This window comes from Phasianus colchicus, chromosome 1, assembly GCF_987193195.1.
Source record: "Phasianus colchicus chromosome 1, bPhaCol1.hap1.1, whole genome shotgun sequence".
In the NCBI taxonomy this organism is placed as follows: domain Eukaryota; kingdom Metazoa; phylum Chordata; class Aves; order Galliformes; family Phasianidae; genus Phasianus; species Phasianus colchicus.
Window position 1 is genome coordinate 40,643,820 of NC_143436.1, and position 26,877 is coordinate 40,670,696.

Here is a 26,877-nt window from a genome sequence, read left to right on the forward strand (position 1 = left end):
TAGGAACTTTCCTCAAGAGAAATATAGCCTAATTTTATTATGTGGTTTTAGTATGCCTTTCTTTATGCACAGTATTTCTGAATATGCAAACATTATTGTCATCTTAACTGCTGATGCCATCTGCTCAATGGGGCAGCGTGGCTGCTTGAGAGGAATTATACTGATACTTCAAAGCTGGAGCAAAGCTTTGACTTCCTACCCCTATACAGGATCTGAGTACCCTTATCGGGTGCATGACCACTCAACAGTTTTTGAATGCTAAGCCAAACCACTGTGGGTTCTCTGATTGAGGTTTCTTTAAAACAATAAGATGTGACAGACTTTGTTATGCTGTATAGCTGACCTTACACAAATAATCTGAATTATTTTTTTTCTTTCCAGTTTCCAAAATAGTTCATTCCAAAACAGCCTCCTCATAATATCTGATCTGAAGCAGTAACCTATTGCAACAGTCGTAGCTTTGGTGAAATTTTGTATGTAGTTTGAAAGAAAGTAGGGTTTGGTTCTCATGCAGTTTTGATAGCAAATAACTGTACAAGGAAAATAATTCTGTTAGTACCTTCAACATAATACACTGTAGATGGTTGTTTGCGTTAGAAATAATGATTTATTATAAATGATAAGCATAACTAACCAAGGGAACCATTTATCAGGCATTACAGTAAGATCTCTGCTCCAGGAAACTTTTAGTTCAAAATTAAAAAGGCAGTTTTATGTAACATCTATTTACAATAGGAATAAAGTGAGGGAAGTGCTTTGGTTTACTTTATACAGATCAGATAAGACAATCACATGTGCTCATGTAATCTATGAACAATTATCAGATTTTTTTTGTTGTTTATCTGTTGCAATATGAATAAATTCACTGCAATATTACAGATCTAATGTGATTATAAAAAAAAAAAAAAAGGTGGATTGATATTCAATTACTGGTGCTTAGCAGGAGTAATACTTAACATCTTCGAATAAATAACTTGCGTATTTCCATAAAAATATGAACTTATTTGTAGTCAAAGTATAGATTTACTTCCCCTGAATAGTATGGTGAATCATCTCTCTCAGTGATGATGGCTAAATGAGAAGCTACAAAAAGAAATCAATGAATAAATAACATTAATTTTCAGTGATAACACATTTCTTTTTCCTTCAGAATTTCACAAGTCATGATAATGACAGCAATGTCAATATGTCATCTGCAGTTTTGGATGATTTGGCCAAATACAGCCATTATACTCTATGGTTAACTGCAAGTACAGCTTTTGGAGATGGAAACAAAACCAGTGAAATAATAGATGTGTATACAGATCAGGATAGTAAGTGAATAACTTCTTAATGTTACAGTGTATATCAGTGCTTCTACTCATTCAATATTCACTCATTTTAAAATGATTTTACCTTTAAGATGGAAAAGTTAAAATAAAAAAACTCCAGTAAATCGTATTTTAAAATTTTCCTTTGCTTGGAAGACATTTTGATTTGAGTCTTTGCTTTGTAATACAGCGAATGTAGTTCAGAAGCTCCTTTTTTGGATGCAATCAATAAGAAAATTATCTTAAACCATCCTTAAGGCTCTTTAATTAGTCAAATGTAACAGAGATGGTTATACATATATGCTATGAAAATATTTTGCTTTTGATAGTAAAAAGTAAATAATTTTAAGAAGTTTTACAAAATATTTAGTGTTTTACAAAAGAGATTTACAAATAATCATACTTTGGGCATGTATGTCTGTTTTGGTTTTGGGTTGTTTATTGCTGTAATCCACACATTTATTTTTTGTTTTTCCCTCCCAGTCCCAGATGGTCCTGTTGAAAATCTGGTCTATCAAAACATTTCCTCATCTTCTGTAAATGTAAGCTGGCTTCCACCATCCCAGCCAAATGGTTTAGTCTTCTTTCATGTTTCTCTAAGTTTATTACAGCTGGGAACCAATAAGATATTGTCTTTTCTTACTTACAATACAAGCATCATTTTTGACAATCTGGAGAAATACACTGATTACGTTCTGAAAATCACACCAGCTACTGATAAAGGATCTTCTGAACTGCATGCTCTAAGACTGCATATAAGAACTGATGAAGATGGTAAGTTTAAGAATAGTTTTTATTCATCCCTAAAGAAATTTGGAAAATAAATAGTTTTCGAAATGAAAAACAAAGTTTATCTTTCTCATTTTATTTAAAACTTAATTGTTTGCAAAATGGCAACCAACTGCTACACATTTCTCTGTTGAGCCTATGAAATTGTATTTTACTCAGAACAAAACTTTAACCAAAACTAAACTATCTACTCTAGCTGAAACACGTTTTTCATTATAACTCATTTTTTTCTGAAGTTATTCTTTTTTTATTGTCTTTCTTATTTCTTTTTGTAGTCCCAGAATCAGCACCTATAATCAAAACATTTTCAAATCTCTCAACTACCTCAGTTATGCTTTCATGGGATCCTCCTGTTAAGCCAAGTGGTATTATAATAAGCTATGATTTAAATTTGTTTGGGTCAGAAAAGAATGTTTCATTCTCTACCAGCAACAATTTTATCATCTTGGAAGACCTTGTACCATCCACGTTATACAGTATTTACACAGCTGCAAGAACAATAAAAGGATCTGGTCCATCTTCTGTGCTTCATTTCTACACAGATGAGTCAGGTAAGCAAAAGTGATTGTAACCAACATTTAAATTTTGGCTGTATGTTATTGCATCTGACTTAAATCTGACATCCCACATTGAAAGAGCTGAGATGAAAGATTAATTTTCCAATGTCTTGTGTGAAGAGCTCTCAGAAGTAAGAAACACTTCAAGAGAAATCTTTTCTGAGTTCTCCTCCCATCACAGTGTGCCAGAGAAGGTCATATTCTGCATAGGATTACAAAAGTAACTTCATGGAGGAACATCTTTTGCTTCCAGAATGTATTAGAGTTGATCAAGTGTCAAAGAACTTGAAGAATGCAACTTCATCTCTCCTTTGTGCATAACTGAAAAATTATAAAACATGGAAATATTTCTGACATTCTGTCAGGTCTCCTTTACACGGACCTCCTCTCACCTTTGTGGTAAATGATGCTATCTTGTAGATGGATGTATGGTTATAGGAAGACAAATATATTTCATTCCAAGAATAAATACTATGACTTTTGTTAAATGTCTCAGTTCTTACAATGGGCCTGTTTAAGTGATAAATAGGTTTTTTTTAAATATCTGAGAAGATCCCTTGCTGACTAAACATATTCCTGGTTAATGGAATCTCCCTCAGCAATTCGAGAGACTTAGCATACAAGAGAAGTGTTTGTGCTGTCAAGCTTATGAGTTGCAGACATCATTCCCTGTCTGCCTACTGTGCAGTCTTTTGCAGTCCCTATGAGAAATGAAGTGCTGTCATGACCTCAGTTTCTTCCATGGTCCTTGTTTCAGGCCAAAAAGAAATAAAAGTAAATAAATAGGAGTGAAGATCCAATCTGTTGAGTTCAGATACAAATGGTAACAAACATTCATATGTTCTGCTGCTTCTCTGAAGTGTTTGGTTTTGCCTGGAATATTTGTAATTTGGATCTAAAGAGCATTTCTCTTTTGCAGTGCCATTAGCTCCACCCCAGAATTTGACCATTATCAACTACACTGCAGATTCTGTGTGGCTAAAATGGGATCCAAGTCCTCAGCCAAATGGTGTTATTACAAGATATAATCTGAAGATTTATCAAAACGACACTGAAAAAATATTTTATCAGGTACGTTTTTAATATTTGTGTTTAATTTCTTTGCCAGATAAAACCTTTTTCCAATTTTTTACAAACAAAATTTATGACAAATACTTTAAAGGTCTCTTCTGCTCCTACAGTTAGGAAACTTCTATACCATCCCAACATGCATGTAACTCAGATTTAAAAATTTGATAGAAAAATGTGGTTACATCTTAATTTGCTTTCAGCGTCTAATATTTCATTAATTACAAGCTTTATTAATCTTTAGTTCATATTTCCTTTTAAGTTTAATGTTAGAAAATGACAGAAGTGACTTGTTTTGTGGCTGCCTGTGCTCAGCCATTTTGTAGGGCTTCGTACATTCAAAAAGAAGAAAAGAAATTCCTCATAATCTTGAAAAAAAAAAAGGTTAAAACTTGTTTAGAGGTTTTCATTTGTTTATTTTTACAGAATAATAGGATAAACTTAACTGCAATAGATGCTATAAAAGTAAGTATAGAAATTGATCAAGGCATTTATGTCTGGCTCTTGAATGGTTAGCAAACTGAGACCAAGATTGCATCTCAGGATTAGAAACTGTACAGTGTTCATGAGAGACACAGATAAAAGCTAGAGTGAAAAGGCATTGCTGCAGTCAGCTATAAGTTTGAGGCAGTGTAAGGTCTGCTGTGAGACTGTGAAGAGTATCTCCCTCAGCAATTCCAGAGACTTAGCATACAAGAGAAGTGTTTGTGCTGTTTAAGCTAATGAGTTGCAGAAATCATTCCCTGTCTGCCTACTGTGCAGTCTTTTGCAGTCCCCAGGGGAAACGAAGTGCTGTCATGACCCCAGTTTCTTCCATGGTCCTTAGAGGAGCAGAGATATCATGCAGATACAAGAGATGCCTTTGGAATCACATTCTCTGAGAGCTCATGAAGTCCTCCAAAGGTTATTCTCCACTGTCTCTCTGAGGCAGACTCCAATCCAAATAAATTACAGAAACTGCATCAGTATTTGAATGAAAATGCCATGCCCCACATTTCTTTGTGTCCAAGAAACCAGATTTAGGTTATAGTAATGAGAAAGACAGCAAGCAATTTATTTAGAAATACTGTAGTTAGGCACCATAATTCTCTAATAATGTGAATACTACAAAATTTTCACCAGGTTTTAGAATCACAGAATATCCTGAGTTGCAAGAGATTCATAAGAATCATGGAGTTCAACTCCTGACTCCACACAGGATCACTCAAAAATCAGACCATATGTCTGAAGGCGTTGTCCTGATGCTTCTTGAACTCTGGCAAGCTTGGTGCCACAACTCTGGGGAGGCTGTTCCAGTGCCTGACCACCCTCTGGAGAGGAATGTTTTCTTGATATCTTCCTACCTGTCCCTCCACGTGACAGAGCTCCATGGCATTCCCTCAGGTCCTGTTGCTATCACCAGAGAGCACCTGCCCCTCTGCTTCCCTTATGTGGACTGTGATGAGGTCTCCCTTCTGTCTCCTCCAGGTTGAACACACTGATGGACTTCAGCTGCTCCTCATACATCTCCCCTTCACCATCTTTGTAACACTTTTTTTTTTTTTCTTGCTGAAGTTCAGATCTCTCCCTGGTGCTTTTGGAGTCGTTTCGAAATATGCACAAAATATGGCATAAGTGTGTGTGGTGTCCTCCATAAGATCCTCATAGAGAAGTTGTCAGTGTAAGAGCTGGATGAGCAGACAGTGAGTTGAATTGAAAACTGGCTGAATGGCCAGGCCCAGAAGACAGTAATCTGTAGTACAAAGTCTCAGAGACCAGTAGCTAGCAAAGTATTCCAGGGATCAGTACTGGGTCCAGTCCTGTTTAACATCTTCATTGATTATCTGAATGAGGGGGTAGAGTGCAGCATTAGTAAATTTGCAGATGACTTGAAACGGGAGGACTGTCTGACTTGTGACAGAGCTGTGCTGCCATCCATAGAGCCCTTGGCAGTCTGGAGAGGTGGGCTGACAGAAATCTCATGGGGTTCAGCAAAGAAGAAATGCAGAATCCTGCACCTGGGAAAGAACAATCCCAAGCACCAGGACTTGGGAAGAGTACCGTGAAAGGCCACAAAGATGATAAAGAGACTGGAGCACTTCTCCTATGAGGAGAGGCTGAGACAGCTGGGACTATTCAGTCTAGAGAATAGGAGTATCAGTGAGGAGATTACTAATGTGTATAAACACCTGGAGAGAGGATACAAAGAGAAGAGAGCCAGACTTTTTTCACTGGTGCTCAGTGATAGGATAATTGAAATGGGTACAAACTGGTTCTGTCTAAATCTCAGGAAGCACTTCTGTGCCATGTGGGTGATACAGCACTGGCATAGGCTGCCCAGAGAGGCTATGGAGTCCTTGGAGATTTTCAAAAGTTGCCTGGGCATGGGCCTGGACACCCTGCTTTAGGTTTCCCTGCTTAAGCAGGGATTAGAGTAGATTGCCTTCAAAGATCTCTTCCAACTCTAACCATTTTGTGACTCTAAAGAACTGCTACCAGCAACTGTACTATGTTTTTTAGTTCTTCATCAAACTCTGTTGAGACTCAGGTAAATTGAGGGAAATATGAAGCTATGACTTGTGACTTCTTTCTAGTACACTGAAGACGTGTACTAAGGAAGTAGGTGGTTGATAAAGAGTTTGATAGAGAAAAGGTGGTGCAGAGGTAGCGAAAGTTCTCAGTATTGGGGAAAAAAAAGGCATATGTGGAGTTAATCTATTCTAAAAATGCTATGGTAATTATGATGCCATCCTTTGGCATATCTTTCTTACAAGCCACAGTGAAAGAGGGAGAGAAAGGAAAGGAAGAATTTGACCCTGCATTCCTTTTAGTTGAGCTCAGGAACTACTTTGTCTGACTGAAAGCTGCTGAGAGAAGACACAAGATTGTAGCTCTAAATTTTCTCTTCATTTCAGTGTGTTCAAGATGAGGCCCACAGTATTCACAAGGATTAAATGTGTACTAATAATTTTTCCTTTTTTTAAGAATATTTCAGGTTCAGACAATGAGGCAAAGCTCGATGGATTAAAACCATTCAGCACTTATTTTATCAGTGTCTCTGCATTTACCAAACTTGGGAATGGCAATCAGTTCAGTAATGCTGTCCAGTTTACAACAATGGAATCAGGTTAGACATGGCTTTTTGTTTATGTAGATTTTCAGCAGTCTTCCCCTTCTCTCCAGAGAAAGTGTAACACGACACTATCTCATTATCTTCTGCTTCTGTAACACCAATTCACATTTCTATTGTACCGGATAGACTGGGTTTGAAGTTTGATGTCGGAAGTGTAGAATTAGAAATGTTCTCATTGAAATGAGAAGCTTGTATGGCTACTATAAGTCTTTTAATAGCATCACAGATAAAGAGAGAAAAATCAGATAGATATCAGACTTTGCAGATCAAAACAATAATTCAGACCCTTGTGAAAATAACTGAATTTTTAACAGTATCAAAACTAACTGGACAAAAGATTGGCAAATGAACTGGAACCTCTTTTAAGAAAATGTAATTTTTAAAAAAAATATTTGATCATTTATTTTAGGAAAGAAAACCAGTTTTAAATTAAATATCAAATATAAATAACAAATATATAAAATTAAATAACAAATATATAATTTGTTAGGTCTTATTCTTCCTGACATCTAGGGAGGTCAATGCAAAATAACTGATTTAGTTCATTAATTATGTATAGTTTTGACACGTGCCCTCTACACATTTCGAAGTTGTAGGTTGTTTCAAAGCAAAAAATTACGTAATGTGGAAAAGAATTCTTAACATCTGCTAAAGAGAGACCTGGAGCTCTGTGAATGTGTGAAGCTGACTTTTGGGCAAAATTGCAACTCTTTGTTGCAATCCCTAGGCTGTTCTGCTCTACGAGGGATGTCTAGGCTACTAGCATGGATAGAAGTCCATGTCTGAACTCCCAAGTTCTTTTACATAGAGAGCAAAGGGAGCAGAGGAAGTAGCAAAATATTCCATACATTGACTGCAATTTTTCAAGGTTATACTTCCAGTGAAATATTCTTTCCAGAGCTGATATGACAGCAGTTCTGGAAAAAATCATGTGATTTACTGTATCCAGTGATTAGAACACAAAGAGAAATCTGGACCATGAATGAACTGGATCAGGTTGGAAGTTGGATCCCAGCAGCTGGAAAGTGTCCTGCCAAAAAGCCAAAGTCACCCTTCAGTTGAGTCGTTCAGCAGTTCATTTTCCCAGTACTTTCTCCAGAAATGCTGGAAGTACTCTGCCCACAGGAGTGTGGTCTAGTCATTTTTCTTTTTCTTTTTCTTTTTTCTTTTTTTTTTTTTTTTTTTTTTTTATGATCAAGTAGCTGTAAGATTGTTTTCTTTCCCTCCATTCCAGGTTCTGGTCAATTCTTTGTTCAGTTCTTTATTGAGTTCATCTAATGGTACATTCTCTAGTCTTTATTAAACATGTCAGTAAATCTTTCTTCTTCAGATATTGCTTTTTTTTTTCTTTTTTTTTTTTTTTTAAGTGTTCTTTAACCTCTGAAAAGAAAATTAATCATTTTAAAGAAATTCATCTGCCTTTAGGCAGTGATGATAGTGCTCCCCTCTATTTCTGGTTCTACAATAACAGTTCCCGGACATGTTTCAGCAGAGGAAGTATGCTTATTACGTATTCACTTTCTCTTAGCTTGTAAAGCCAGAAATTTAGCCTTTTCCAAAAAAACAAAAAACAAAACAAAAAAACCCAAAACAAAAAAAACAAACCAAAGCTGAAATAAGTGAGAATTTTCTGCTGTTGAAGCTGTTGCAGAGTATATGAGTTTAACACTTCTGTGTATGTTCTACTACAATTCAATTACTAAAATAGGGAAATATGAGAAGTGAAGTTAAAACTGGAGCATGCAACCAGGAAAAAGCCAGCCAGATAGATAGCCTCTTCTGTGTCACGTACTAGCAGAGAGATTCTTTTTGTTCTCTCAACCTGTTTTGCTTATGGTATCTATTTATATGTCACTGGAATATTTCACCTTCTCTCTGAATATTATGTCCTTGCTTCTCCAACTGTATTTCTCTGTGATTATGGTTTTAATTTCGTGAGAATATTAATCTTTGGGATGTATCTTTTAAGTACCAGATGTTGTTCAGAATGCTCATTGTATTGCGACAAGTTGGGAATCGATCTTCGTGCAGTGGGAGCCTCCTGCTTCATCCAATGGTGTGATTACCCATTACGTTGTAACAGTTGAAGGAAGTTCTACAATTTTTTCATCTAATATTACACTGCATACTTTCCAAAATCTGCTTTCAAATATTTCTTACCAGTTTAAAATAAGAGCTGCAACATCCGCTGGTGATGGTGAAGAGCAGATATGCAATGCCAGTACACTTCCAGAAGAAGGTAACTAATTACTAAAGTTAATTATTTTATTTAATTTAAATGATGACTATGAAACCAGTAGGCCTGAAATACTACAGACAGCTGAATCCCTGCCCCTTTAATATTTGGTTCTGTTAGTGGATAAGAAAAATATAGGGCTTCTTTCTAGGGTTTTAGAATAGGTCCCTTCCTTTCTAGCTTTTTTATGGTTTATAAGTTGCAGCTCAGTACTGCATCCTCTTGTTTGCTCTAGGCCTTTTGTCCACTAACAGGATTCAAAATCTGCTTTTGAAGAAACCATTTTTTTAACATTAGAGATAAGCATGATCAAATCTTACAGCATTGGCTGGAAAAAATGCAGTGATCTTAACTGCTGTGTTGAATGTGGATGCAGGCAAGCATTTACCTAAAATACACTTTCTTTTAAATCAGAGCTGATGAAAAGCCAGTTCTAACTTAGAGCTCCAGTACGACTGAAATTGAGAATGGGCGTCCAGACTGGCAAGCTGGTGCCTGATTAAAACTGGGCTTGTCCAAACCCAGAAACTTTTGAAGACAGATTTATGAGAGGCATGTTACCCTCTCGTACAGAGGAGAACAGGAAGCTTTCTGGGCCTCCTGCTTCCTTGAAGGTAGAGAAATGTTGCTGATAACCTTGAAGAAGCCTGCCACCTGGAAAAGTTAGCTGCTGGGATTTTTGAGGAATGTGGGGTTGGCTGCTAGTTTTTGAGGAACTCTTGGAGAATCTGTGCATGTAGTACTAGTCCTTGGCTTGAAAGACAGGCTACTAGCCTGTAGTCTGTTTTATAGATTTGTACTAGTAGCAGGAAAAATAAGACTATTTTCTAACAATACATGGCTTACATATCTTATTGCTAAGAGTTTGCCTGAGTGAAGGATTATACTACAATATGCTTTTTAATGTTTTTATTTATTTAATTATTTATTTATTTGCTACATACATTGCATAGACTCTTTCTTGCTGTTTTAGCATTTGACTTGCAGGTTGTTGCTTAGTCATATTTACAGCAAACTAGATATTATTAGGACATTTCCTTAACTGTGTGTTTGCATGAATTGTTTTCTGGTGACTGGCTACTAGGAATTGGAGATTCATGGTTGGGAATGGAAACAGTTTTATAGCTGTTGTCAGCTTCTTATTTATGGTGGTCTAAGATTAGTCACAGAATATGTAGCCAGCACTGAGTCACTGACAATGCATTTATTTCTGACATAAAGTGAAATCGAATTTGGCTCCGTGTCTTACTGCATAATGTTTGACCTTTGCATTTTTACTGAGTTTGTTTGCCTCTTTTTTTTTTCTTTTTCTTTTCATTTAGGTATACTTGTTCATATCTGGGTAAAATTAAACATGAATCATGAAAATTAAATTTATGAGGAGATTAGTAGATTTTTGTGTCTAATATTGCTCCATTGTCATGGTAAACCACTTCTGCCAGGCTGCAGTACGTTACAAAAACTATCAACTTCGTAGTGATAATGTTTCTTTCTGTTTAAATACATTATGCAGTATATGAAATATAATATAGCAAGTACACATGCATAAATGATTTGGGATTTTATGACTGAATAGATGTCCTTGGATTATTTTCAAGAAAATCTGCACACATTAAAATGAAATTTTATTAGGGTTGAATGAGTTTTTAGAAGGGAAAAAGAGCCATAAATTGGTAGGATAGTTCTCAGAAAGGCATGCTAAAGCAATGCAGCTTCAGTTAGCTCAGAAATCTGGGGACAGTGTAAGAGTCATTCAGTTAAGAATAAAAACAAGAGAATTAAAAAGTCATTTGGGGCATTTACTATTCTCTGAAAATCTATTTATTATAATATTAACACATGCAGTGTAATTCTTCTCTCCTTACTACTAGTCCTATGTAATATTATAAATGAACACAAAGCCTTGTAACAAGTTGAGGGCTGTGTTGTACTGTGGTGATAGTAATTACTATTTGTTTTCTACTGATCAGAGATTCATTCATAACTGCAATTTAAAAGAAATATTACTAAGAATTTGTCAAAGAAACATTTTATAGATTAAGCTTTTGTTAATTTTTCCGGTGTATAATAACTTGCAGCTGTATACAGAAGTATGCTTTATGGATGAAAAAAAGGAGTGCCTGAAAAGATTATTAATATAAAAGTTTCTTAGGTCTTCTAGTGCAGAGCTGGCAAATTATCATCACCTGTTATTCCGTGGACATAAAGTAAGTTTATTCTCTGAACAAGTAAACCTTTAAGGATTCTGATTTTGTACACCCAAAATGAAGTTGCCCACTGGAAAATATGGCCAGTTTTGTCTAGGCCTGTGAAGCACACAGAATGAGCTTAAAACTTTCTACATCTCCAAGAAAATGGTCTGTTTCCTCCACCATATGCCTTTTTGTAGCACATGGCATCTCATGACAGCCCTATGAGTTGGAGCAATGTGAATTTCTTCATTGCCTTGGGAAGAGAACTACATATGAGTGTAATGCACTGGAAGAATCCTTTAAATGGAAGAATATCATGACCAAGAATCTTTCAATTTTTTTTTTCCAAGACTCTCTCAGTGCTTTTTTTTTTTTCCACAGACTTCAGTTTTCTTAATGTAGTGTAGATCTTTTTTTAGATTTTCTAATTAGTTGGTATGTCCGAATATAAGTGGCTTTGATGTTGATGGTAAATCTTCACTAGACAAATGCAGTGATCAGATGGTTGCTACCCATTAAATTGCATTGATGTTATTTTTGTAAGCAGGTAGATAAAAATAGAGGAATCATATAGTGTAGGATGATTTTTTTGTTGTTGTTTTTGTTTTTAATAAGGACTCTGAACATAAAAGAAAGCATAAGATTTACATACAAAGTTGGCACTAAAAGCATTTACAGATCAAATATATTGTTTACTGAAAAGCAGACAGTGGTCCAGTTTGCTAGTAAGTTGAGCATTCTTGATTGAGTTTAAGACTAAAGTATACTGACAGTTGTCACTACTTTTCTAAGCCTTGTTTAAGGTGTGCATTTCTCCTTGGATATGTAGGATTTGATTTTTCAGTCCTTATATCCTTAGGTACTGAATTTTCTAATGTCAGAGACCTAAACCAAGGATGCTTTTTTAAGACATGTTCTCAACTGTGCAATTTCCTTTAGAGCATGTCTGATAGTATCAGTCCCAAGTCATGGGAAAAACAGTCTGCAGTTTTTTTTCACTTTTATGTTAGTGAAATCATCTGGGACCTATTTATGATGTTCTTGTTCATACCAAGCAAGACTTTATATCTCAGTGAGTCCCACTGAGGTTAGCAGTCCATACTAGAGTAGTATTTAGTATCACCAAGGATATCAGCTTAACCCAGGAAGCTGCTTTGGGTAACAATACTTTCAAAAATTAATGGAGATAGTCAATAAAGAATATTCATTTTCTTTGCCAATACCTCAATTTTCTGAAGATCATTTTGTTGAGTGCCCACTGCTATCTGTTCTACTTTGTTCTTCACTTTCCTCCTCTTGATGCTCTTAATACCACCCCACAGACTTCTAGGCTGCCACTGTTCTTTTAATCCAAACTCCAGCTACAAGCAGCTGTTCTGTAGGCAGACTTTTTTTTATTAACTTTGTTAGGAACTATGCCATATCAGATTACTGTCTTCTGTTCCCCAGCCCGTGCAGCTGTAGTCGTTCCTTTCCACAGAAGTCTTTACAGAAAGCTGTAACTTCTCTCTTTTCTCAGTAGATCTTTTTGTAATTGTGTCCTTTGCTGCCCTTGGTTGTCTTTGGATTGCAAATAAGACTTTTCCTACAAAATATTTTTGTAGCTTTAAACAGTTCCACTGACATTTTTCGGCTTGATCTCAGTCTTCGTACAGTCAGGTGCCTTTTCTGCAAGGAATTTCCTTTCATTTGTTTTCTCAAATAAAATGTTAATCTCAGAGCAGTCTGCCAGCTTTGGAAGGACTGATTAGCATTGCAGCCAGACGAGCATAGGGAACTGGGGCCAAGATCTGTGAAAGTCACTTCTATTTAGGTGCTTAACTTCCTGTCAACTTCAGTAGGAGTTCAGGCACGTAAATAGGTTTTAGGAGCTTAAGATCCCATGTGGATCTGGCTTCAGGCACTTTTCCTTGGAGTTTGGCCATCACAGGAACAATGGTGGATGAACCTGAAAATGCCTCATTACTTCTCCAGTCCAGAAACTGACTTACCAGCATTTCATGGCTAGCCACTCTGCCAGCATCCTGGCTGGCTTTCAGAAGCTGAATTAAAAGAGATTAAATTGAAAACTATGGAGTACATTGCATCAAAGTTTTCAGACTTCGGAAACCTTACTCCCAAAGCTAGATGAATTATAGCAAATGCAATATAGTTGGACAGGGAAAGACTGCAGAGTATATAATGATTAACTTAAGGGGTACTGCCCATGATTTGTAGAAAATTTAAATATGTGATTAGCACTAGAATTCCAATAAGCTAATCTGGGCTTAGTCCTAGACAGTTAGTGTCCTAGATCACCCCAAACACACCCTTTTTCTATTTTTTTTTTTTCCAAATGCATCCTTCTGGAATTCAGGAAGAACAATAAAGTGCCTTTTAAGCTTATATTAAAGCAGGAGTATATAAGTGCAGATAGATAAGTCTTTGTTATAGTTCCAGTTTAGTCTAAAAGAATAATACACAAAGATGCAATTTTTGGCTTTAGTTGCTTTTAGTGTGAACAGTGATCACTTCATCATAGTTGAGTCATGTTTGGAAAATTTAAACAAGCTGCATGATTACTCTAGGAAGCATGGAATGGTTTGTTCAAATCAGTACCATCTGTGGAAAGAAAAAGTTGGGGGAATTTTAGTCATTCTTGAGGAATGGAAATCTGATTCTCCATGCTGGAGTAATTGTAATCCTCTTTGTATCTGTAACCCAATAGCATAGTTGTCTTGAAATTGTGTCATTGAGCACAGTCATCTAGTGCAGGAGTGCCACTGGGTGTCACTCCTCCTTGCTGTGGCCCTTGGAGCACCCCTGCAATGGACTCTGAGGTCACATCATGGTTTTTCATTCTAATGACAGATTATGTTTATAATTGATTTTTATATGGAAGAAATGACATAAGATGAACTAGATTTTAAACTGAGAAATTTTAAGGCTTTAATTCTATTTTAAAGATCTAGCTAGGCACTGGCACAAAAATCTTTCTTGTATCTTCTACCAAGTGACCAGTTTTTGTAGATTAGAAATATTTTGCACACACAGGTCTTAGAAAACTGGGAAAAAAAAAAAACAGTGACATAAAATGGAGATAAATGCTTTTTGTACAAAATAAGTCTTTTTCAAATATCTGTTGCCTTTATACATGCAGTCTTATCTTTCAAAATGATAGTTTTTATGTAGTCACTGGGATTTTCAGACCATCTTCAGCCTTGTGAGAGTAATTTTTATGGGCTCCCTCTGCAGGAAGGGGGAAAAAGGACTCTTCTCAAGGAGACAGAAACAGTTTCTCTGCTCTTCGTTCTTTTGTTTGCTCTTTGAGAGTTTGTCAGCACAAAGGGCTGGCTTTATTCCGCTGTAGATGTTATGTGTGAGTGCCCACAAATCACAGCCACTGCTATTTTTCCTTAAGAATGTGTAGTTCTTTCAAAGTGTCAGGCATTTCTTCTGTCTTTCTTACAGAGCTCTGAACTCTCAAGTTGAAACTAGCGGACTAGGACAATCTTCCTGAATTGGAAAGCCCACATGGCTAGAACATGGGCAAAACTGCCAGCGATTGCCTCTTTAACCTGCCTAATTTTAGTTGCACAAGACTGCAGTTGTCCCACCTGTAGCTCTACCAGTTGTGCAGCTGGAATGAATATACATTTCCACCTTCCTTTTGGCATCCAGCAATCAACTGGTTACTGTCCACATTAACTTGTTTTTATATTTTTCCATTATTATATTCAGACAGGCTCTTGTGGTTCTGCTTTTCTGTCAGGAACCTTGAGTAAGATGGTAAGATGTGTGGATAAGGTATGCTTTTTAAGATCCGCTTTCCTTAAAATCTTGTGATGAGGAAGCATGAAAATGTATTGAATCATTTTTCCTATGCTCAGGCAGAAAGCTTAAAGCTTTATGCAAGATGTTTTATTGTCATTTAATCCAGTCTATCGTTTAAATGGGAGTGTAGTGCAATAATCAGTTCTCAGCTGTAGGATGTTTGTGATGCTAGACTAAGAGTTATTATTATTAGGGTCAATTTTTCAATCTCTGCGTTGATCAATTATAAATTTTTATTCTAAGCCATCCAGTGTTGATTGTTCCCATCACAGCACAAGGTCTTGGTCATGTGCCTGGGATAGTGAGGTCATATTCCTTATAAAAAAGGAGTAATCCTCTCCTTACTGAGGAGGAGGATGGAATTTCCTTAAATTACCTTAATTTTGATCTGATCTGATGTCTTTGGAACTGCTGACTCTTAAATTCCTGGGATGTATGGCATTGAATCTTAAAAAGACTTTATTTAATTCTAGTACAGGGTGCAACTTGGTGACAACTTTTATTTCACTTAAATGATTTTATCCATTTTATCTCAAATTTTGTCATCGTTATAATTGAGTGTGTAAGATTAATATGCTTTGCAGTTCCTTAACAGATTGCTATAGCCTAGATCCTAACTGAAATTGGAATTTTTAAAGGATACAGAATTTTCATAATAATCATTGAATGTTCCTCCACCTTTCTTTTCCAGTTGCTAATGGATAAAATATCCCCTTACTTGTATTTTCCTAATTGTGAAAATAGTTTTGTTTTTTTTTTTACCAAAGTGAACAAATTGAATATTACCTCTCTAAAACTGATGAAGCAAGACAGTTTCAACCTGATTTGCTTTAATTTACTGTTTTCTGTCCTTTGCTTCTCTTCACTGTAATAACAGAGCAAAACAACATTGATTTTGGTACTTTGCAATATAGCGATGAAAATTAGCTAGGTCTGCCAAATCCTTTTTTTTTTTTTTTTTTTTTTTCCAGTTAGCGTTTGGTCTGTGTTTGCTTAGTGAGCATCAAGCTGGGAGCATGTGGGGCTATTGTATATTGTGACAGAGGAAGTCCCTGTGACTTCTGTGTCTGACCTCTGTCCCGCAGGTTCCATCTTCTTTGGGCTCATATGAAGGGATTTGAATTTCTCAAACTTTTTGTTTGAGCTTATTTTGATTGTGAATCTGCATCTCTTTCTTGTTAAATATTCACATTTAGTGGAGAAGCTTCAGTTTGTTATCTTATGATGATGTTTTATGCACAAATTGTGGCAGGTAAATGCTGAAATCAGACATTCCCAAAAGACTGAAAAGAAGTATTAAAGGTTTCCTCTTTCTTCTGCAGTAACATTGGCCTGGAATCCTTTTATTCTTTATGTAAGCCTTTGAGCTTCTTCAGTTTCAGTTTGGGATATATCATGTGTTTTCTTTTACCAGCAATACTTCTCTAAAAAAGTCCAAAGCACTCTTTAAAGTTAAGTGCACGAAATGATTTCTGAGCTAATTTCTCTGCACAGTTTTTTTGCCATAGAGTATTAGTATTATCTTACAGAGGGTCTTAGAGATAATATTAGCTTACTGTATGACTATTTGATATAGCACAAAACCATATGTTGCATCCAATCTGCAAGAGCTGAGAGTACACTGTTGGCTTAATATAGATATGGGTAAATGTGTGTGTATGTGCATGTGCATGCACATTGCTATAAATCTGTTTATACCTATGCGTATATACATATTTAAGTAACAAGTAGAAAACCCTGTGGAAAGTTTCTTGTATGGCCATATTATTCATTTGTTACTGTTCTTGGTGTTTTGTGGTTTTGTTTTGTATTTTTTTTTAATTTGTCGTTTGCCAAACAGCTTGTAAAACAGCTGCATTATACAAAGATACAGAAACATAGTCTGTGTGTTGATATCATTCAGAAGGTGAGACGAGAGAGGGAGACAAGTATTTCTAAGTGAGAGGTGAGGAATCTCAGTCAGCAACAGCAGTAAGAGATGCTATGGATAGGCCAAAAATAACTGCTTGATACTCTCTCCCTGAGTTGAGACATAGCCCCAAATGTAGCAACAGCAATGTCACACCTCTCAAAGCTTGCCTTGCATGCCACACCTAAAAGTATTTTTCTTTATTTCAAAACTATAGTAAATGTATGCCACCTATATATATTTGGTGTAATTTAAACCAATGCATTTATTCCTTATTAACCTTATAAAATTGAATCCTGTAGCTCAGACATGCTTAATAAATTATTTTTTAGCCACTGGATAAAATGGTTATAGCTGCAATCACTTTTCATTCAATTGAAGATCTATTACAAGAGCTTTTATTTGTAGTTCCCAGTGCTCCCAGGGACATTGTTTTTTCCAACGTGCAATCAACAAGTGTGACTTTGCATTGGAGATCACCGAAATTGGTCCCTGGCTACTTTCAAAACTACAAGATTACCATACAGCTACAGTCTATCCACTGCAGTAATTGGGAAACTAAGGAATGTATTGAAGATGAGATTCATCAATATTTATATGAAAAAGCAGTCAATGCCCAGATAGAAGAGACGGTGTATGGACTGAAAAAATACAGATGGTACAGATTTGCAGTTGCTGCCAGTACGAATGCTGGATATGGAAGTTCTTCTCCTTGGATTTCTACACAAACACTTCCTGGCTGTAAGTAAGGAAGTTTGTTATACGTCATATTGCTATAACAAAGGGTTGGTCACCTAAATAAGTAAGAACTTGTAGTAGAAGTTATTGCTTCAGAGACCTATAGTGCTAGTGAATACAATAAGAATTAACTGCAGTTCTTCAAATTCAAAATATCATGATATAAATCACTTGGTAGGTTTGCATACGTTACACTACTTTAGATTTTACTGTCATTTGGTTGTTTTACTATCCTATTTGCTCAAGAGAAATTTCATTCCTCAGCCTAACTCTATATCTAGAATTGGTACATCTGAGTTGGTATGTACATCTGGGTTGATATGTTGTGTTCAGTTCATCTTCATATGTGGAATGTGTCATTGAAAAGTAGTCTTTTTATTCTTTGACTAAAAGCCTGTTCATTCATCCGAACACTTTCCAAAAATTCTGCTGTGCATTCCTTCCAGTAGAATGTAAGCAGTATTTTCAAAGGAATTACAATTTCTTTTCAATACCATTATCTACCTTAAGGTGCAGAGCAGAGTAGCCATGTATTGTCTACAAGGTCATCATTAGGACTGCCATACCTCAGCTGAAGATTTCATTTAATGATGTTTGAGAAAAGAGGAATGAAACATAAATTATTTAGATAGTTGATATGGGGACATGAAAACCTTTCCTATCAGTCAGCAGCCAGCCTAAGTCAGAGCATTTGAAATCTGGCCTTTGGTCTGTGTGGAGCAAGAGAGAATCACCATGAGCAGCCTGTCTAAATCTCAGCTCCTTCACTCCATTTCACAGTAATCTTAATAGACCAAGGACTTAAATAGCTGTGTAACAAGGATTATTCAATGGTCCACATACTTACTTTGTTCCATTCATGTTTTTACAATCGTGATGTGAACTCAGGAGGCTTTTGTATTTGTTCTTTATAGTATCTGTGCACTCCATGCAGTAGTACATCCATCTGTCCATAAATATGTCACAGTTTTCTTGGAAGTTAAGGAAATGTTGTAATCTTCATTTGCAGATGAGAAACTACAATAGAAAAATTCTAAGCTCAAAAGTGCAAAGAGATTTAGTGATAGCAAACTTCACAACAACTCATTTTTCCATGTAAAGCACAGAAGCTGTCCTTTGGACTGAAAAGTACTGGAATCAGCTACATTCATTCTCATGTGCACTTTCTTTGTCCAGTTCTTGTGCAGATGCTATGCCTGTAAATTAATACAATATTTAAATGAAAGTAAAATAAAATAAAAAGATATGACCCCAGACAGAGCAGAAAATAGATAACAGAAGTTGTACCACTTGTGCGCCAGAAACCAGAAGCTCTAGGATATTTCTTTATATTACATACATCTCAGCTGCTGAGATATGCAAATACCTTGATAAAATGTTGTCAAGTTTAGGAAAATTAGGTATTTAAATTGAACAGAGAAGCAGATAACCAAAATACATATAATCACCTCAAGTATCATCTTTAAGATTTCCACTCCAGATAGTGTCAGTGTGGTTTAAGAAATAAATAGTTTCTTCTCTCTCCTACTGAAGAGACAGAAGTTAAAACAGAAAAGCTTCAGTGGACTGCACAATCCCTTCCCATGCCCTGCGTCTGTGGTGGGGGAACAGTGCAGCAACAAATTTCCTGTGAACTAAGATGACATGTGGAGTGATCAGCTGCCTATAAAACACACTGCCCCAGAATCAGAAGGCATGGGCAGGATTCCAGATATTGTGGCTGGATGCTGGCCTTTATCCTGGGGCAGTGGCAATCAGCTGAAGAGGAAAATGAGAAACAGGACATGTCACAGCTGGGTGGCCAGCTGGCAGCTTCAGAAGCCCCAAGAACCTCCCTGAGCAGTGTTTGGGCTTTGGCAAAGGCAAGTCTCCAGCTACCTGACCTGATACATCCCACAGACTAGTCTGTAAAAATACTGTTAAACACAGACTATTGTTAAGGATTGTTCTTTTGCAAAGTTTACTTCCTGCAGTGGAGAAAAGAAATTTGGGGATGCTCTGGGAGGTCCTGCAGAGTGCATCCACTGAACAGGTGCAGTTTTCCCTCCTCTCTCCCATGTGGACTGGGCCAAGCACCCTCTGGATTAGCCTGCTGGTACCCAGCCAATATACATGGTCTGCTAGGGCTTAAGGGTGCTTAGATGCTATGTAAAATAGCCTGAGTACTCAGCCCATAAAATAACGAGAGTTGAATGTTCAGGTTTGAGGGCAGAAGTTAGCCACTCTGAAGTTTTTGTTTCTCTCAGGCCTGTATTTATTATGCTCATATTCAGGAAGTTACAGCATTTAAGCAAATAAATTGTTAGACTTAATTTCAAGAACATAAAGAGATGAAATCTCATCAACAACAACAAAAAATACGTAACAGAAGCCCTAGATAATCTTTCCATTTTCAAGTGCTGCATATTACACTTGTACTGCAGCAACAAAAGCTAATAATTCTGAATATCCAGTGCCTAAGATGAGAATCTCTTATATTTATTTATTTCAGTTGTTCATTATGAAGGTAAACTCAAGGCCAAAGGAATTTTTTTTTTTTTAAGATTCAACCCAGTTGCATAGAGATGTTCTGTAGTGAATAGGCTACAGTTCTACTCTGTGGTTATCAGTAAGGTCCACTTCTCAGAACCAGATAAACTATTCAAACTTCTGTTTTGTGAGATTATTCTCACAGGATTTGTCCTACTGTCTCATAAAGTATTTTGATAGCACTGTAATAGCTTAGCTGATTGATTACCTGAGAGCCAAATCTACTTTGCAAGATGAAATATTTTCAGCTTAGATTTATGTAGTTACCAGTACAGAAGATCACAGTGCTGTGTCACAGTAAGGGAAAGGGCAACAAACGTTTTCCACAGGTGAGGAAATTTTGTTCCCTCACACCTGCACTTCGCCTGAGCTTCACCTTTGCATTATAAGGAGAATAAGACTGGCCAAATTCATTGCTTCTAAGGGAAAAATCATTCTGAAGGATCAGCATTATCTGGAAAATGAAGGGCAGTGAAATCATTGAGCTGATTTTGGATCTCATAGATACTGCAGTGCTTTTTGGTAAACTGCCAGGTCTCCATGCCAGGATATACTGACATACAAAGGAAAATCCCAGATGTTAGAGCGTCCCACGGAGCAGAAAGTTATGCTTCTCTTTTCAACACCGTCTTTCCCAATCCCTGCTGATATTCAGTTGCTTGGTATACTTAAGGAAATTTTTATGTGTGGTGAGAAGGTTTTGTTGTGTATGTCTTTTGTTATATACAGGTAGATTTTGCCTCAGATAACTTGGTTTTCTATGCTCCTTTCATTCTCTCTCAACTAAGTATTGGAGAGTAAGTATGGCCTAGTATAAAATATAATTGTTTAAATATTAGTAACTTTGGTAATTGTAAAATGAAATAACTGAATGTCACACTTAATTTTTGGAGGAAAAAGAATAAGGATTGGGCTTAGCCAAAGTGGCAAGCATGAATTTCTGTTAGGAGACTGGACGATTCCTTCTTATTTTTGAGGATTATCCTAAATGATGGGCTATCCAGACTTATCTTCAAGCTAACACACTTAACTGTTGCCTTAGCATCAGGACACAGATGGATGGGAAAGATGACCCTGACCTCCATAAGACTCACATTCCTCTGCAAGGATAGAAGCATGATAATCAGGAAATGATGGTTATTAGTTACAGAAAATGCATTATTGTGAAAACCAGGAGAAAAGTGCTTGTGAGAGGAAGTGATTGGATTATAGGGGAATGAGAGAATAAGACTAGGTCATTTCTACTGAGTAAATTGCTGTGATTTATAAGAGAAAGGGTATAGTGATATCATGGCCTCGTATTGACTAGATTAATTTCACAAACAAACCTAAATCAGAACATGGCAGTTACCCACTGAAGTCAACAGTTTTTAAAAAGATTTTTTTTTATAAGACATGAGAAATTTTAGACTTACTTCATTTTCTAGTTCCCTTTCTAATTTCAGAAAACATTCCTAGATCTTGGTATATTTCAGTTGATGTCTGATATTGGACTTTTCACAATGAAAGTAAACTGGGTATTAAAATTTTAATGTATTTTGGATAAGTATCTTAAATACAATATACTCAATTAGAATTTTCTTAGAAAGATCTAAAAATATATCAAATAGCACATGCATATGGAAATAATGTAATAACTTCAGATTGGATCATTTGTAGATTAGGTTAGGTTTAAAATTATCTCTACAATCATTTTCTAATGTAACTTTACATCTGAAACAAAAAAATTCATGGCTTCATCAATGTTGTAAAAGAGTAATGGAAAACTGTCTTTGGAAGCTTGGTTAGTTTGGAAGGAAGCCAAGGCTTGGGAAGCTGTATATACCGTTTTATAATATTTTTGAGAAATTTCCACTGGAGTTAAGGTAGGACCACTGCCATAGTAACTGAAAGTCACTGTCTGAAGATGGAAAATAAGCTTAACTTGCTCTAATTCGAGTCTGTAAGGGAAAATACTTGCTCTTCTCTTTCCCTCATGTGCTTTCATAGTTCATTCAGCTAGTCTTCATTCTGTTGTACCACCCTATTCACTATTTTTGAGGACTACTTCCAGTGGCTGAATTTGATCCTCCCTACAAAGTATATTGTGTTCCTGCTAACAGCAGCACACCAGTCTAAACCCTTGAGTTCAATATCTTGAACTCTTCATAGCACCTTCTCAACTCCCTGTTTTTTCTATTTTATTTTGCCACTGCAGAGCAAAATATACACCTTCATGGTGCAAAATATCTTCTTATGAGGCATCACACCTAATTTCAATAGTTACATTTCTCCTTCCATGCTATTTTTTCTTTTCCTAACATATTTTCCACCTACTAAGCTAAGTAGCTTTGTATACACTCCAACTTTTCTCATCAAGTTCTTTGACAGACAATTCACTGATATTTGTTAATTGTAGTGACAGTTTTTTTTGTGGTAGATTAAAAAGAAAGGTACCATGAAGCCAAGCAAATATGTGCAAAACTGTTGTGGCTTCTATAATAGTTATTGTTGTTGTAGATGGGGGGGAAAAAAAAAAAGGCACCATGGAGTAAAGTTCTGGCATAATCTACAAATCTGTTGTCACTTCTATTCCAAAATATAGCTGCCCCAAATTTACCACACACATTAAGAAAAAGTAATACTACTGACTGAGACTTGCTATGTTCTTAAATGATTTCATGAATTTCTTATTTAGAAACAAATAACTAGGTTAATTCACATACTATATTGAAAAAAGGAAATTGTAAAACTCTATTTCTTAATGTGATTGTTCATACCTGCTTACAGCTCCTATTACTTTTCAATCGGTGTTTTCTAGAGATTCTTAACATGTTAGGAGTAAATGAAAATGAAATCTAGAAAACTTCTGTTTTTCTGTAAAACATTATGTGTACTGGTTCTGTCCAACATTACTGGAATCTTTTGCAGAAGACTTTGTGTTTTTGTAATTTCTCATTCTTTGCATGATTAGTGTGACATCAACTCTCTCTCATATATTAGGCATGCCTATTTGTGTAAAGAGTTATATGTATACTTTGCTCGTGTCCCACAAAACACATATAATTAAACTGTAATAAATTAATAAATATATAAACAATGGTTATAATTTCTATTTATGAAGAAGTTCTAGATATTTAATACTCTAGAAATGCCATTGTACTTGCAGCAAGAGCTGTGTTTCTTAACCAGTGCATGCTTTATCAGATAAGAATGAAAAATATTGTCATGATTTAGGCGGTATATAGTAGCAAATGTGTGAAAATATTATTTTGAAATTGCAAAATAATCTCTATGTTAAAATTGATGGGCTATTTGTTGTGCACTTCTTTACTGTGACTCACATACGTATTTTTTCTATAGCTCCAGATGGTCCTCCAGAAAACGTGACAGTGTTAGCTACATCTCCTCACAGTATCAATATCAGCTGGAGAGAACCTGTTGTCATTACTGGCCCAACATGCTATCTCATAGACATTACCTCAGTAAGACAACTCTGTTTTATTTTCGATAGTAATACGGATGTTTGATGATGTAAGAACTCATAGTAGATGTTTTTAATAGAAGTTAAAAAACACACACATTGGAATGAAAAATAGTATAAGTGTCCATTTTCACATAAATTCCACATATGGTTTAATTGCACATTCAGACATTTTTTACTGGGAAATACATTCATTAGTTGGTGTGAAATAATGTGCGCTAATAAGAGGTCTTGCAGAAAAAAAGGTTTAGCAGTAATTGTATACTGCAAAGGAGTAGCTGAGCTTTGCAGAGGTGTACCTTCTTCAAACAACAATGGTGCTGTTTACCAGTAAAAATGATAATGTCCTTTTTCTCTCTAAAGTAAAAAATGTCTTTGTCATAATTTTACAAAAGAGTGGAGAGCCTAGCAAAAGAATGTGACTTGTACTAAGTTACTCAGTGCATCAGAGGGCAAATTTTAAAGCCAAACTAGATTTTCACTCATCAGATTAGCTGTATTTTGGTAGCACAGTAATAACACTTCTTTCTCCTTGATCTTTATAAGCAAAAAAAACCTGACATAAGAGAAAAGCTCTAGTGGCCTTTCTCTTTTCATCCTGTACTACACTTAAAACAACCATTAATAAACCTCAAAAGTCATTTCCTGCCCTGTGGCAAGATATGGAACTTTGTAAGTTTGTGCATATGAGAAGTTTTAAGTAGGATATAGGATCCCTAGTTCAGAAATTATAGAGATAAGGCTATCAGTGTAAATGGAAGCAGTTCACTAGACTTTATCTTGGAAAACTTGCTGTTTGCAAGTTCAAAAATTCTGCGTAAGCCTGCTAGGTAATGAGAAAAAAAATTGAAAGACTATTTCATACTATTTGAAGACTATAAATATAAAGTGATTTCAATTTCTGGGATAAGAGTAACATTATCTATATATTTTCAGTTTTTCTGAATTAGTCATAAGGATATGCTAAAATGTTGACATTTTTGTGCAATTAAAATTTCTAAAGAGATCAGTAAAAAATACCTAATATTTTTATACTCCTCAATGAAGTTACAACACAGAGTAATGTGCACTCTGAATTCATTCTAGATTGTTTACAGTGCAATCTGTTCAGTTCTGAACACACTTACCTCAGCAGTAGAAGGAAGGACAGGCAGACAGACAAGGGAATAACTAACAGGGAAGGAACAGTGCCTTGGCCTACTGGGTAGGTCACAAGAGATTACATTACAATCTGTATTCCTCTTTTACTGAAGTTAGAGAAGATTTTTTTCCTTGTGAAAATTTCCTGACGCTTTTAGACTAAATATAATCATAGTGGATCAATAGAAAGACTTATTTTGATGGCTTTAATAAAACCTTCAAATTCAATTTTGAAAGCTTGATGTTTTGTGCACATTATTTGATCAGTTCATATTTAAGCAATTCCTCCTTGAATCCTACACTGTAAACAGGGTGTCATAAGATTCTGCACTATGAACATGTTACTAATATATGAACAGTGTAAGTTACAGTAAGTTTCTTACTAAGATAAACTATACATCTACCAGAATTCATAATAAATAATAATAATAATTATAAACTTAAATAATAATAAATAATAAACTTAAAAATGGGTTTTGATATGTTCAATTTCGTGGACTTTTTGTGTTTGCTCTTACAAAGTCTTATTTTTTTTCCAAATACATTTCAAGTATTTATCTTTCTGTGTGGAGGTTACTCGTTATCTGATGTTGATTTTCTAATGATCAGTAATGATGATAGTCAGTTCTGTAGATAATTGTCTTAATAGACAAATTTATTCCTTCCCAAAGGCCAACATAACTGTCACAGTCTTTTTGTGATGAATATTTGAGGATATATTCTATTGTCCCTGTGCAAATTTTTTTGTGAAAACTCAAAACTCTACAAACATTCTGTACATACAGCTTGCTCATTTCAGTTATCAACTGAGTATCATTAAAGATTTATAGAAGTTGGCTCAGAGTAGAATAGTTTTATATTCCTGATCCATCATCTTTATTCCTGAAAGTCGGTAGTTAGAATTCATTAGTGAATGCATTCAGATTGTTTTAAAATTACTAGGATGTTTCTTGCACTTACTCAGATCAGAAACCTGACCTATGTATATTTTATCAATGTCATATTTTAGTTTGTCATGCTGCCTATTGTAATTAGTCATGAACAAAATGTTATTGAAAACAAGTAAGGAAGATACAACCAAACCATATGGGTTTTGGAAAACTATAAATATAATGATGCAGTGTTGTGATTGTATTTTAGCTTTTGTGTAAATATTTATATGCCAGATTTTTGATAGTCAGATAGGAAAAAGTATTTCAACTCTTGATGGCCATCCCAGGAAATGAATGTCTGCTTAGTCCATCAAAAAATTTAGTTCATGTTAATTCTCAGTGGGGATAGATGAGTATCTGTCAAATAAAAGGTATGATAGAACTGTTCTAATGTTTTAGCAGCTGTGTTTAATACAGATTGCATCCAGTGGGAAAACTACTGTACAGCTACCTAATCCTCTTTTCAAATTACATACTAAAGAAACAACAATGAAAACATCATTAACTGAAGCAACAGGAATAGACATATGCTAGAAAAGCCCCCATTTTTCCTTTTTCTCTTTTTTTCAGCTAAGATTAGAAGTGATTTTTTGGATATAAAGCAGATAGATTTATAGATTTTGTAGATTACGTTTCTGCAGAGCTGCAGATTACTTGAGACATTCAGATCTTGAGAAGTAATCTGGTCTGTATTGTTGGTCTAACACAGGAACAAGAGTACCTGGAATCCTCCTGGCAGGTGATCCATTATCCCACTCTTAAAAGTGAGGAAACTCCTCAGCAAACTCCTATAGATTGTCCTAGTTTTTCACAAACCTTACAGTCTCAGTTTTATATATATATTTAGGTAAATTGTTGCAACATTTTGTGTTTTATCTTTAATTTAGTAAACATCATTTTTATATTTTTACGTTTTTTATATGAAATTACTGCTGTCTTCTGCTATTCTCTCTTTTCTAGACTAAACCCCAATTATTTCTATTTTCCAGTTCTTCTAGTAACAGAAGCAATCTGTTTTCACTCTTTTAGAAATAATTTTGCTATTATATTTTGCTACTGATTATCCCAAGTGGAATTTCTTTCTCTGTG

At 35.5% G+C, this 26,877-nt stretch overlaps 1 protein-coding gene across 1 annotated transcript in view; it reads left to right on the forward strand.

The window, feature by feature from the left end:
* Positions 1-26,877, forward strand: part of PTPRQ (protein tyrosine phosphatase receptor type Q) — a 121,857-nt gene that overhangs the window by 58,938 nt on the left and 36,042 nt on the right. The window contains exons 37-44 of the mRNA XM_090139217.1: positions 1,151-1,313; positions 1,794-2,084; positions 2,375-2,650; positions 3,576-3,727; positions 6,689-6,830; positions 8,806-9,075; positions 17,395-17,727; positions 23,596-23,717. Of these exons, the coding sequence (XP_089995343.1) occupies positions 1,151-1,313; positions 1,794-2,084; positions 2,375-2,650; positions 3,576-3,727; positions 6,689-6,830; positions 8,806-9,075; positions 17,395-17,727; positions 23,596-23,717 (1,749 nt within the window). The remainder of the gene's footprint in view (positions 1-1,150; positions 1,314-1,793; positions 2,085-2,374; positions 2,651-3,575; positions 3,728-6,688; positions 6,831-8,805; positions 9,076-17,394; positions 17,728-23,595; positions 23,718-26,877) is intronic.